At 40.5% G+C, this 13,823-nt stretch overlaps 1 protein-coding gene across 3 annotated transcripts in view; it reads right to left on the bottom strand.

The window, feature by feature from the left end:
* UMAD1 (UBAP1-MVB12-associated (UMA) domain containing 1) overlaps window positions 1-13,823 on the bottom strand; it is a 211,971-nt gene that overhangs the window by 173,165 nt on the left and 24,983 nt on the right. For all 3 annotated transcript variants that reach the window (XM_078059298.1, XM_036064526.2, XM_036064557.2), the window contains one exon: window positions 10,003-10,093. In XM_078059298.1, coding sequence (XP_077915424.1) covers window positions 10,003-10,084 — 82 coding nt within the window. In that variant the 5' untranslated portion in view covers window positions 10,085-10,093. Of the gene's footprint in view, window positions 1-10,002; window positions 10,094-13,823 lie in introns of those variants that run through there.

Here is a 13,823-nt window from a genome sequence, read left to right as displayed (position 1 = left end):
GATGCCAGAAATAAAAATGAAACCATTCCATAAGTTTAGCACTGAGCTACTTGACTTAGAATACTGAAAAATTTCAGAACGATGGCTCCTTTAAGTCATTTATACTATAATGTAAGGCTTTAGTATACGTAATACTTCTCATTAAAAATATGACTAATTGTATCTATGTGTGTGTATGTATATATAAAATATAGGTACAGAGAATCATAAAAGTATGACTTTTTAATGAAAATACCAATTGTAGGGTATCAGTTTATAATTTAACTGATAACCACAGTGTACCAGAAATTCTTTTTTTTTTTTTTAATTCCAGTATAGTTGACATACAGTGTTATATTAGTTTCAGGTGTGTAATATAGTGATTCAACAATTCCATATATTACTCAGTGCTCATCAAGATCAATGTACTCTTAATCCCCCTCACCTATTTCACCCATCCCCCCACCTACCTCCCCTCTGGTAACCATCAGTTTGTTCTCTATAGTTAAGAGTCTGATTTTTGTTTGGCTTCTTTTTCCACTGTAGTTGAGCCTAAACAAATAAACAAAAAGCAAATAAAACCACAACATTTCTAGGTTAAACACATTTCCTTTCAAATATTAAAGAGGCAAAGAAGCAGAAAGCTTCAAGTTTCTTAAAGTAATATATTTGGAACCTTAAGTATTTTTTTTAATCAGAAAACAAATTCTTTGTTTTGTTTCTTTATTTCACGAGTGAGATCATACTGTATTTGTCTTTCTCTGACTGACTTATTTCACTTGGTATTATACCCCCTCGATCCATTCATGTGTTGCAAATGGCAAGATTTCATTTTTATGGCTGAGTAATATTCCAGAGTGTGTGTGTGTGTGCATGTGTGTGTGTATACCCCACATCTTCTTTATCAATGGACACAGGCTGCTTCCATAATTTGGCTATTGTAAATAATGCTGCAATAAACATTGGGGTGCATGTATCCCTTTGAATTAATGTTTTCCTATTCTTTGGATAAATACCCAGTAGTGGAATTATTGGATCATATGGTATTTCTATTTTTAATTTTTTGAGGAACCTCCATACTGTTTCCCACAGTGGCTGCACCAGTTTGCGTTCCCACCAGCAGTGCACAAGTGTTCCCTTTTCCTCTACATCTTCGCCAACACTTGTTATTTCTTGTCTTTTTGATCTTAGCCATTCTGACAGGTGTAACGTGGTATCTCATTGTGGATTTGATTTGCACTTCCCTTATTAGAAGGAGCATCTTTTCATGTGTCTGTTGGCCATCTGTATGTCTTCTTTGAAAAAATGTCTATTCAGGACCTCTGCCTGTTTTTTAATTGGATTATTTTATTTTTTGGTTTTCGGTTATGTAAGTTCTTTGTATATTTTGAATATTAACCCCTTATCAGATATGTCATTTGGAAACATCTTCTCCCTTCAGTAGGTTGCCTTTTTGTTTTGTCGATGGTTTCCTTTGCTGTCCAAAATCTTTTTATTTTGGCATGGTCCTAACAGTTTATTTTTGCTTTTGTGTCCCTTGCCTCAGGAAGACATATCTAGACAGATGTTGCTATAGTTGATGTCAGACGAATTACTTCCTATGTTCTCTTCTAGGAGTTTTGTAGTTTCAGGTCTCATATTCAGGTCTTTAATCCACTCTGAGTTTATTTTTGTGTATGGTGTTCGAAAGTGGTCCACTTTTGTTCTTTTGCATGTAGTGTCCAGTTTCCCCAGCACCATTTGTTGAAGAGACTGTGTCTTTTCCCGATTGTATATTCTTGTCTCTTTTGTCATAGAAAAGTCACATGCATTGCTTTTTTTAAAATGCTGATTCTTAGGCTATAGCTCCAAAGATTCTGTTTCACTAGGTATGGGTCAGGCCCAGGAATCTGCAGCATTAACAAGGAGCAGAGCACCTGTTACAGAGGAGGTGCTCAAGAGTATTCAATTAGTGATCACTACAATAAAAAAAAAGACTCCATTACACAAATTTAAGATGTTTTTCTTCTGGCTTAGTTTATTAGATAATGCTATTCTGAGGTAACACCCTAATTCTATCATGATAAAAGAAGAAGATACGTTTTCCAGAAATTCACATTTATGAAGATTAATGTGTTACCCTTAGTAAGAATCTTTCCCTTCATAATAAGCTTTGGTTGCATTCAAAGGGAAAATATAGATGCTGAGTAAGACAACCGCTAAAATATGAAAGAATACTGTCATATTATTAAGATTACCAGAAAGCCAACACTTAGGTCTTCCAACACTACCTGAATTACCAGTACAAAGTACCATGTTTATAGCGTACATTTTACGTTGATTGTCATCCTCATTCTTTATTTCCTCAACAGAATGAAAGAAAAAATAAACTTTTAAGCTCAAATATAAAAGCTACTCATCATAACTTTTCAGTTAGATAGTCTCAAATGTGGAAGATATAGCATTATGAAAGCCTCTAACGAAAAACTAAAGGAAACTCATTTATGGAATATGGTGTGTGTGCTTAAACTGTTTTCCTACTGATGTTGTATGAAGTAAGTGCCCCCTGGAAACAGCAGCAGAGTAAACCAGTCAATGACCCCCAAATAGCTACACCAAAAATATGGTGGCCCGAAGGTTTTAGCTCAAAGAAAAAGTCTCTTGGAGTGGTTTTGCAGAATTTACAGGTGTTAATCCGTCAAATACATGTACTATGGTTAAAGACGAAAAGAGTTTTAGGCCACTTGGAATTCACATTTGTATAATTAGGTTAATAAAATGCTTCTCAATTGCTCCACTGATTAAAAAAAATACTTAAGGTTCCAAATATATTACTTCAAGAAACTTGAAGGTTTCTGCTTCTTTGCCTATTTAATATTTGAAAGGAAATGTGTTTAACCTAGAAATGTTGTGGTTTTATTTGCTTTTTGTTTATTTGTTTATGGCTCAACTACAGTGGAAGAGAAACCATAAGTCTATATTTTTATGAGGTCCTTTTCAAAGTGTATGATCACTAAATTACAGAGAATGAATAGCAGTGGTTCTCAGCCCTGCACGCACACTAGAACTGTCTGGAGAACATTGAAAAAAAAAAAAAAATACTCCTGTCTGGGCCAAACCCCAGGCCTGTCTAACCAGAATGTAGGGATTCTGGAGGCCCCAGCACCAGTCTCTTCTCAAAGCGCTCCCTAATGCACAGGAGGGTTAGAACCAGGGAGGCAGAGACAGATCATCCGACTGACATCACGGAGCCCCAGTGTGAATGAGTGACTTGCTCACAATTAACTGTATGAAACAGAGGGCTCAGTTCTGTTTCTCAGTATGGTCCACACCTCTCCTTTGTCCCATGATGTTCCTTCTTATCTGCACAGTCAAGGAGATAAGGCAGGGGGTACCCCACACAGGACACCCTTGCCTGAACACTTCCAACTCTAAAGTGTCGCTAGGTGAACAGGTCAACCAGAATTAGGAGCCAACAGATGTCAAAGTTCTGTTAATTCTATCCATAATGGGAAAATAAACAAGTGCATAATGAAGTAATCCTGGCATGCTTGCTTTAGAATTGAAAGGTCGAGTAAAAATACAAAGAATTGCCAAGTAAAGTAATTGTAATTTGAGTTTTTCTGGATACCACAATACATGGGTAAAGAGCTATTAATAGGGTCAGTTGCTTTTTTAAAAATCCATCAACACTCTCCTTTTTCTTTTTTAAATTTGGTATATTTCTGTTGCAAGAACAGGGAGTAAAAATAGGAAGCACACGCTAAAAATCTGTTTAGTCTTTATCTTTGTTGTTTTAATTAAAGCCTTCAGTCCTAGAGAGAATCAAAATGACTTACTGTCCCTCATCTCCTGGAATGTAAATTTGTCTTGCACACAGCTAAATTTCCACTTTTAAATAAAGGAAGGAGCACAGAGACGACAAGATTACCCAAAAATTCCATATAAAAATGGAATAGTTTAACTTGAGTGTGTATACATGGTTTGAATGATTCCGAGGATGAGGAATTCAGTAGGAGTCAACCTTAAAAATAACCCATTACATTTCAAAATCTGATCTATCACTTCAACTGGAAAATGCAATGTGAGAGTGAGTTACATATTTCAATATCAGTACTTCAAAGATGAAATCCAAGCTACGGAATTACTAACCTCTGATTCTCGATTCAGTTTTACAAAATAATTAGCTTAATGGAAACCACGGGTCCTCGTGCCCTACTTTAAGAAGCACCTGCAAAGGGGCGCCTGGGTGGCTCAGTCGGTTAAGTGTCTGCCTTCGGCTCAGGTCATGATCCCAGGGTCCTGGGATCGAGCCCCACATCGGGCTCCCTGCTCAGCAGGGAGTCTGCTTCTCCCTCTGCCTGCCACTCACCCTGCTTGTGCTCTCTCTCTCTCTCTCTGTCAAATAAATAAATAAAATCTTAAAAAAAAAAAAAAGAAGAAGAAGAAGCACCTGCAAATTCTGAAAGCCATGATGAACATTGGCTGGACCATAACCCAAGCTCTTCCATCTCTGGGGCAGACCTTGCTCGATTTCATTCCGCCTGCTCCAAAGTTCTATTCAGTATCTGGTCAACAATGTCAGCAAACATAACAACAGCAATCTAAATTATTCCTTTTCATCTTATATTCTCTGGGGTTTTCTTGTTGCTGTTATTTTTCCTTCTTTTTGCCATAACACAATAAGCTAATTCATGCCTTTGTCTTAGTTTTGGAAGGAATTATATGCCAACATCTAGGCAACAGATACCCTTTTCCTTAATTTAAAGTAACTATGAGGTTGCACACTACAGTAGTAAATTTGTAATCAACTTAAAGATAATGTCTTAAAAGTACAATTAAACATGTCATAACACAAGAAAACCCTGGTAATTACAAATAGTACCATGCTCGCTGGGGTTTTAAACAGTAGTATAAAACTAAGAAAAATCGCCACCCAGTGATGCAAATGAAAACTGCAATTTGTTTTTGTGTAAAATGAGTACCCTGGAGGATTACTTCAACTTCATTACTGAATGAAAGAATAGCTAGTACCTTCTTATGTGAATAGGAACTGGTTACAAGGGAAAGGATGTTTTTCTATGAGGCTTTTTTTCCCCTTGTCCTTATTCAGCACACTCGACATTTCACAAAGGCTAAAAGCTTTGGAAACCTTAACAGGGAAAAAGCTTTCTGTCCAAAAGTGAGCTAATTATATACCAACAGCCCAGATATTCCTATTATCAACACAGTGCCTAGGCTCTGCCCGAACCCTGAATTTCAAGTCGCGGGGTGTTGACTTCAGCAACACCATCTAATGCCATCGAATCTTTGTGACCTAAAACCTATTTGTGTTAAGCAGGAAGGCTTGCCTAGGGTAAAAGGTACTCTCGAGTGGGGAAAAAGAGATAATTTATACTTTTCACAACATAATTTACTCTGACCATTTTAGAAACAGGTTATGAAGACCACATACAATGATAATCTAACAAATTCTGTAGAAACTGTATCGAGAGGAAGTTGTTGTCATAAATATAATTGTGTTTCTAAATCTTCACTTGGTTGTATCACTTCCAAAACACAACAAAACCCACCATATATGTTTATTTTCCTGCAATGTATCTACTGCACGTGAGGACAAAGAAAGTTATGTGGATATATGATAATGAAAATACACGTGTGCAAGTATGGGGCATGTTAATAAGAACATTTCATATCTACCATTTGACCTATTTGGCATTTTCCAAAATATTTTACACAGTATGCACTGAGACTAAAGTACGTATTACATTTGTCAGTATGTTATCACATGATAAGAAAAGAACAGCTTAGCAGAACAAGTCAGCTTTAAAAAAAGACGTTACCACTTTAAAAACCATTTTTTAAGACAGCCTACCATATTCCTAATAATCTGTCCTGACTTTTACCAGTCAAATCAATTAAGTCCCTAACTGTCTATGCATTTTTTACTAACTAAATAATGCATACCATCTTCCAACCTCAACCTCATTAAGGAGATTACAGTTGTCTGCAATATTTAAAAATATTTAGAATATTATACATTACATATTACATACTGAAAAGTTTGAGGTAGCCAAAATTAGAGCCCAACTTTAGGAACAACAACACTCTTTCATTTAAAAAATGAAAACAAACACAACACTTTCTCTTCGGACCAGTAAGGATATATATATATATCCTTATATATATATATATATATACACACATATAAAAAATGTTTAAAGAGCTTAAAATGTCACTAATGTCTTAAAATTTAAAATATTATGATGTTAAAAAAAAAAAAGATGGGTAGCTTAGTGGTTAAGAGGATTAGGCTCCAAAGTCAGATTGCCTGGACTACTTCTAGATCTGCTATATGTTAGCTGGAACAACTCAGAAAAGTTAAGTCCTCACCTATATGTGGACATAATACTATCACTGTTCTAAGCATCTTACACATGGTAACCCACTTAATCCTCTCAATAACCCTACGGGGTTGGTCCTATTTCTAAATGCCCTCCCACCCCGGAGGTTATATAACTTGCCCAAAATGGTGAGGAGTGGCAAATATACCACCCCAAAATATGCCACTTGGCATAAGGATTATTCTGAGCTAAAGGCTCTTGAAAAACAGCAGGTGCAAAAAAGGGTTCTCTGACCTCCCCTTTCCTTCCTGAAAGCAGGAGATAAAGCCCCCTATAGAAGATGCCAGGAGGAAAGAAACATTCTTATCAGCAGAGGTGGAGAACTGAGGCCAAGAGAACTCTGTACAAACAGACCCTGCTAAAATAACTCTTATCTTCCTTTAGTCTCCCCACATTCTTTACTCTTCCACAGTGGCCTCTTTGTTCAACCTGGTATATGAGCACGTAAGTTTTGCCACTTCTTTGGTCTTCATTTTCCTAGGGGGGCTCCCGTGTACGTGTGAAAACCTGCACGCTTCTCTCCCGTCAACGCGGCCTATGTGTATGTACTTCTCAGGCCCAGGCAGAGACCCTAAGCGGAGCGAGGAGAAGTTCTGCCTCCCGTCAAACAGAGGCTCTGGCGAGTTGGAGCGCCGGGATACAGAGCCGACGGGTCCGGCTCGAGTCAGGAGTCTTACCCGCGCTTCACCGTAGCGCCTCTGAGGTGTGCCTGAGGAAGAAGGGAGCTGGTGTGGTCGAGGAAGGAGGGAAGACACAGGAAGAGAGAGCCGACGCTGATGCTGGCTGGTAGCACCACAACGTCAGGAGAGTAACTAAGCTCACGGGACAGTAGGAAGATGCGAGGGTTTTCCTGGAAAGTGGTGAAGGGGTAGAGCTTTGCACCTGGAGGGCAACAGGGCTAAACAGAGACAAGCTTCAACACTCATGGAAGCTGAAGGACCAAGGAGCCTCAGCAGACATCTAGGGGACTTGTCTGGCTTGGATCATCTGAAACACGGAGGGCCACCAGCTGCATTTCAAATTACATCGCTGCAGTGGAACGACGACAGAAGTGTCACCATGACTGCCGGGGACACCACTGCTGCAGGGGAGGTACCGTGCAGGGACAGCACCCACCCGACTCCGTCCGAGATGGTCCTGGGAAAATGCCCTTACGGCACAGCATGTCGGCTTTCAGGGAAGTGTACCCTTAGGGCTTAGGTCCAGCACATGGCACAGCTGGAACAAGAGAGCAGATGAGAGTACTGAAGTGCTGGAAGTTTCCTCAGGAATTAGGAAATCTGAAAGTCTCTGTGTCTCCTGAGGCTCAGCTAAAGACCACTTCTTTTTCTTCTTCTTTTTTTTAAGATTTTATTTTTTTATTTGACAGAGAGAGAGAGAGACAGCAAGAGAGGGAACACAAGCAGGGGGAGTGAGAGAGGGAGAAGCAGGCTTCCCGCTGAGCAGGGAGCCTGATGCGGGGCTCGATCCCAGGACCCTGGGATCATGACCTGAGCCGAAGGCAGACACCCAACGACTGAGCCACCCAGGCGCCCCTAAAGACCACTTCTTAAACCAGAGTCTTTTCTAGAAGGGGAAAGGTCCACAGTAAATAAGCTTCACCTGCTGAGGTAGAAAAGCCTGGAAACCGGGCCCCTATTGGTCTAGCTAGCTAGAGTGAAGCATCTACATGTTTCGAGCCACCAGACACTGGAGGAGATTTCTGAAAGAGCAGCAGCTTGAGTGTTTTCAGCTGTGGTTAAAACTTACCCCTGAAGTGCTGCCAAGTGGCAGGCCAGAGAGCCAGAGAGGTGAAGAAGACGCACAAAGAGTTTCTGAGGCCCAGCATTAGAAGTAGCATGTGCTCTCAAAGATGTCTATGCACGAATCTCACATCCTTTAGATGGCTATTTGAGTACAAAAACAGTAATGTTGATTTCGAATCACGAAACAAAAAGCAGCAAAGTTCTCTACATATGTGTTGAGACCACAGAGAAACACAGAACAGAGTTTGGAACACCAGGCTTGGTTGAAGCAAATTTTGAGAGATGAATTTCTTGCAAAAGGCCTAAAGAAGAGACCAGAGGCATCCCTGAGGTTCAGTTAGTGAGGCTAATTCAGGAGGTAAGAGGGAAGCAACTTTCAAGGAACAGAAGTTGGAACTGAGGAAGCCAGTTCTGACCTGGAAGCCACGGCACAAATTCCTGAGTGGTAAGAAGGGCCAGAAAAGCAGGCGTGTGCATGGCACCCCAGTTTATACCCGTCAGAAAGTTCCCCAGGAAAAACCACTGCCCCTGGTCAAACAACGCCTCACGATTTTTGCCTCAGGTGTAGAGGATCTGGGCAGAGAGAAAACAACTGTGACCACCCAAGTTATTGCCCCTGTCCCAGGACAAATGAGGCAGATTCACAGAAAGTGCCAGAAGGGAAAGGGCATCTGCCAGCACTGCATATTCTGGCCTGCCAGAACTCGACTGTGGAAAAGATGGGATATTCTAAGGTAACATTTAGCCACAAGAAAAACTCTAATCTGTCTCCCAGAGGTTAAGGCCTAGCAATGGAAGAGGGCCAGATGGGTGAAACCTTTGTGTCCTTTCTGTGAGAGACCAGATCCTAAAGAGAAGGGCTGAAGAGGCAGAGACCCAGCCACCTACACTTCTAAAAGTGTGGGGAAAGAGGACTGGCAGGAACCCTGGCTCTGAGAGGGCCTAAACTGAAAATTCAGGATCACCCTTAAATCCAAGGAGCCATCCTCCACTTTTCAAGACACACAGAGTATTTGCCAATACAAGGGGACCCCAGTCTGACTGGGCCAAGATAAAGACTGTAAGAGGTAGGAAACTAGAATCTGGAAAGGGAGACACCTGAGAAACATCCCAGGGAGCAAATACCCTATGAATTTATGCACATCCTCTCAGGGAAGGAGCTGAATTTGGCAGGAGGAAGTCCACAGTGGAAGAGGATGCGTGCTACGTGGGAACATTAGGCTTTGGCTCACCACCCTCTGGGGAGAGAATTTCTGGGAAGAACTATTCAAAGACTGCAAATCTCTTCCTCGGGGGAAAGACACAGTGACATGAGGGAAATGTTATTTTTCAGAATTCCCCTTGGAAAGAGCATAGTATTTGTTTGAAAGAAATTTTTTTAAAGCCACCAAAATCGTAATAACTGCAGGTATCAATTTTATCACAGAAAATAAACCAGTCTTAACAAACATGTAGGAGACACAATTTAACATATTTAAAAAGTATACTTAATTCAGCAAATTATTTATTGGATGCCTAATTTAATTTCAGATGCTAACTTAAGAAGCAAGGTTTGGTGCTATTTATAAAACAGAACTTGATCTACCAAGGATCCTTCAAGACTTCTGGTTTTTCACAATTAAAAAGGTTCACCAGCTTATCATATAGAAAAAAAATAAGGGATGATTTTACACATTTAATTTGAAGGATACAGCCAAGATAATATATAAGAAGTGTATGACTTTATGACAATAATCTAAGTGATTGATGACCTTTATTTTTATAGATTCCATATACATAAATGAATTCTGGAATTAGTAGGAAATAATTAAAAAAAAATCAATCACATAATTTTCAAGTAATCTTTTAAAGGAAAAATTATTCAACTAATTATGATTTTGTTTAAAAAGACTCACCTAAAAGGACAAATCCATCTGCTTCTGTATCTGGTGCAGAGGGCTTTTTAGATTCCGGAGATTTTCTGAAGAAGGGAAACATTGCTGCTGTCTGAAACAGAAACACTATATAATGTCAAGTTCAGATGAAAATGTAAAAAAGTCTTACCCTTTTTAGTAAAAAGCCAAACACAGAGATATCACAATAATTACTTTTAAGAATTCTATTACCAGACTTAAGAACATAAGCCCTCTCCAGGTGTCAGAAGACAAACCCAGAAATTAAGGGGCACAGACTTTCAGTTCAAAATCATGTGTGTCTTGAACCGCGCAACCTTTATCAATTTCTGAACAGGCAGGAAATTATACATATAAGACTAAAATCAATAGATAACGCCAGAATCTGGAAGGATCTCGCTTAACTATAAATTGGACACTGGACTGGTGAAAGGAAAAACAAAACAAAACAAAAACTTGTCCAGGTTTCTTGTCATGCCGTAACCAGCTTAAGCTTCGTACAACTGAGGCCACCTGAAAAAAAGAAAGGAAGGCACTTCTAACTTCCTCCACAGTCAGTTACCTGATTCAGACACTCGAGGGCTGACTGTATCCATTGCAACCAACTTTAAATTCCCATCAATGCAGATCTTTGTGTTGGTAAGACTGTGCGCCCCAACACACACACACACACACACACACACCCCACTTTTCTCTTTCTCCTCCCATCTTTGTATGTTCAGGGAGAACAACAACTCCTAGAAAACAACGGGGAAGGAAGTTGGGGGGGAACTGGAGAGGACACGTCACATTCTGAGGACAGTCCCTATAAGCAAAGCAATGTAAGGCTTGGTGGCAGCAAGTGCTCCACATTTTAGTTTCATATATTCCACCCACACCAGAAAATGAAGCAGGGAGGGTAAATAAAGATTTTATCTGAGCAAAAGCCTTCTGGAAACGGAGAACTGTACTGCGGTTTGTGAAGGTCGACTTGCCCTGAGCTGTGGATCCGAATGGACAGTAACGGAGCTTATTTGTTGATAGAAAACATACAACTGGAGAAGAATAACACAAGGCATGTGATCAAGAAAATAGTTCAGTAAAGGAAAAGGAGCAGCCTCTGAAATCCTCAAAGAAAACACTTACAAGATACAGTGACTGGTCTAAAAGAAAGGTCTGGAAATAGTTTGGCATCCTCAGCAGAGGACAAGGAGACATGGCCCATACGGAACTGGTGAAAAATGAGATTAGATGCAAAAGCAAATGCAAAAGATGAAAAGACAGAGTGAGATGCGAAGAATAACTGAGTAAGATGAAGAGAAGCATGTGTGAGAAGGAAATGGTATCAGAAGAGAACTGGTTGGCTTACAGGCAGGAATGTACAAAAATAGAGCTCAGATTCAAAGACTTGAAAGACTGGAAAAGGCAACTGACTTCTCAACCCCAAGCAGTTGAAAATAAGAGAAAGCCTCTGAAGGAACAACAGCTGATTAAAACTCAACCTCGGGTAAGCATCAAATCAAGAATACAATCATTACACCTGGTATTAAAACCTCAGCCTGGTTCAATGTGGCATGTAGTCAATCCCCTCACTTGGGATAAAATGGTTCAGGAAAAACAGACAAAGAGGTTAGGTCTTCAGCTGAAGCCTAACAGAGAAAAGTTACCCTCATATCAGGAAGGAGGGAGCGAGGACCTGTGGGGTGAAAGCAGTGAGGAATGTAGGAAATCTGAGAGATGTCTAGCAAAAATTGTAGGTCTGGCTATGGACACATGAAGCCGACTGGAATCAAATAGCTAAGAAGCCAACAAAATGTTTGAGAGCTGTATGGCCAAAATGACCACTACCAGTCTGGATTAAAAGAAGATCAGGGCGCTTGGGCGGCTCAGTCTGTTAAGCAGTCAGCTTGGGCCATGATCTCAGGGTCATCAGATTGAGCCCCGCATCGGGCTCTCACTCAGTGTGGAGTCTGCTTGAGATTCTTTCTCTTTCCCTCTCCCCCTGTTCTGAAATAAATAAATCTTTTTTTTTTTTTTTTCTTAAAGGAGGACTATGACTAGTGGATATTTAGAACAACCCTAGAGACAGAAAGTTGCCAGAGAAACTGCTCAGACCCCAAAGAGGGCCTATTCTCCAGGGCCCGCTTCAGTGATAGCCAAGGAAGTTACTAGAAAAGGAGGAAACTCCAAGAGGGTGGAGCCAATGGGCATGGAGAACAAGGACTGGGGGCCTCTCCCAGAAAGCAGAATCTGGGCATAATTAATAAACATCCTCCAACCCAAGGTGGGGGCCCCCCCAAAAGCCTGCTCAGTTCCATTTCAGAATTGCTACCACTCCATGACTTTTGTATATCTCCCATTCCTCCCCTTTCTGAATGAGAGTGGTTCGGGCAGTATGTTTCCCAGTTCCACCAGAGTGGGAGGGGACGGGGGGGTGGGTCATTTTAATTCACGAAGTCTCCAGACCAAGAGATGGCACACCTGGGCCCGATGGAGAGATACTGGACTTCGAGTGTGATGCTGTGACCGAATGGTGCAGTTCAGATTACTGCCCTTAGGGAGGGGTGAGTTATCTTGCCTACAGTGAAGAGAACTGTGTCTGTGGTGACCACAAATGAGAACCATGGAATCATTAGGGTTGTTCACTGGCTCTCTGCCTTATGGAGACATAGGACTGCAGTTTTCTTTCCTCCTTGGAGGTAGAGGTGGCCATGTGGCTTGATTAGTTCACTGTGTCACATACCATTAGGGTGCTACATCAAGGAGCTTTGTGAACACAGAGAAAGAGAAGCCCTTTAAAAAGCGGTTCCCGTTCTAGCATATAAAGAAAAGCATTCCAACAGAAGTATTCAAATTTCCAATATTTTTTTTAAGGTTTTATTTATTTATTTGTCAGAGAGAGCACAAGCAGGGGGAGTGGGAGAGGGAGAAAGAGGCTCCCCGCTGAGCAGGGAGCCCGATACGGGGCTCGATCCCAGGACCCTGGGATCATGACCTGAGCTGAAGGCAGACGCTTAACCGACTGAGCCACCCAGGCGCCCCTCCAGTACTTCTTCATGTCTGGCCACAAAACAGAAACGGAATGAACATCGAAATTATAAAAGTAGTTCTGTTAAGTCAGTCTCAAGCCCCAAAAGTTTAAATATGTTGTTATAAAAGCCACACCAAGGGGCACCTGGGTGACTCAATCAGTTAAGTGTCTGACTCTTGGTTTCTCTTTTTAATGCAAGTGTTTTGTACAGAATTTGTAACTTAAGTAATTAAGTGAAGCATTTAAATTTTTCATGACCTAAAACATCAAATTTAAACTATACACAGGCTGCATCAGTTTGTGTTTCTTAAAACTCAATAATGAGAAAACAACTCAAAAAAAAAACTGGGCAAAAGATAGGAACAGACACTTCACCAAAGAAGATATGTGGATGGCAAACAATCACATGAAAAGATGTTCAACATCCTTAATCAATAGGCAAATGCAAATTAAAATCTCCGCAAGATACCACTATATACTGATTAAAATATTTAAAATTTAAAAGGCTTGCCATGCCAAGTGTTGGCAAAAACGTGGAACAACTGTAAGTCCTGTATATTGCAGGAGGTGTGTAACACGGTACAACCACGATGAGTAAAAGTTTGGCAGCTTCCTGAAAATATAAACATACATCGACCACGTGACCCAGACCTTCTCCTTCAGGTATTTACCTAAGAGAACTGAGAGCGTATGTCCACACTTGTACACAAATGTCATCCAGCTTTTTTAGTAATAGCCCAAACTGGAAACGACCCAAATGTCCCAAACCAGGTAAATGGATACACTCTGGCATATCCATAATACTATTTAGCAG

The sequence above is a fragment of the Halichoerus grypus genome, chromosome 12 (assembly GCF_964656455.1).
Source record: "Halichoerus grypus chromosome 12, mHalGry1.hap1.1, whole genome shotgun sequence".
Lineage (NCBI taxonomy): Eukaryota > Metazoa > Chordata > Mammalia > Carnivora > Phocidae > Halichoerus > Halichoerus grypus.
Note: the sequence above shows the minus strand (reverse complement) of the source record. Positions and strands in the feature narration are given on the sequence as shown.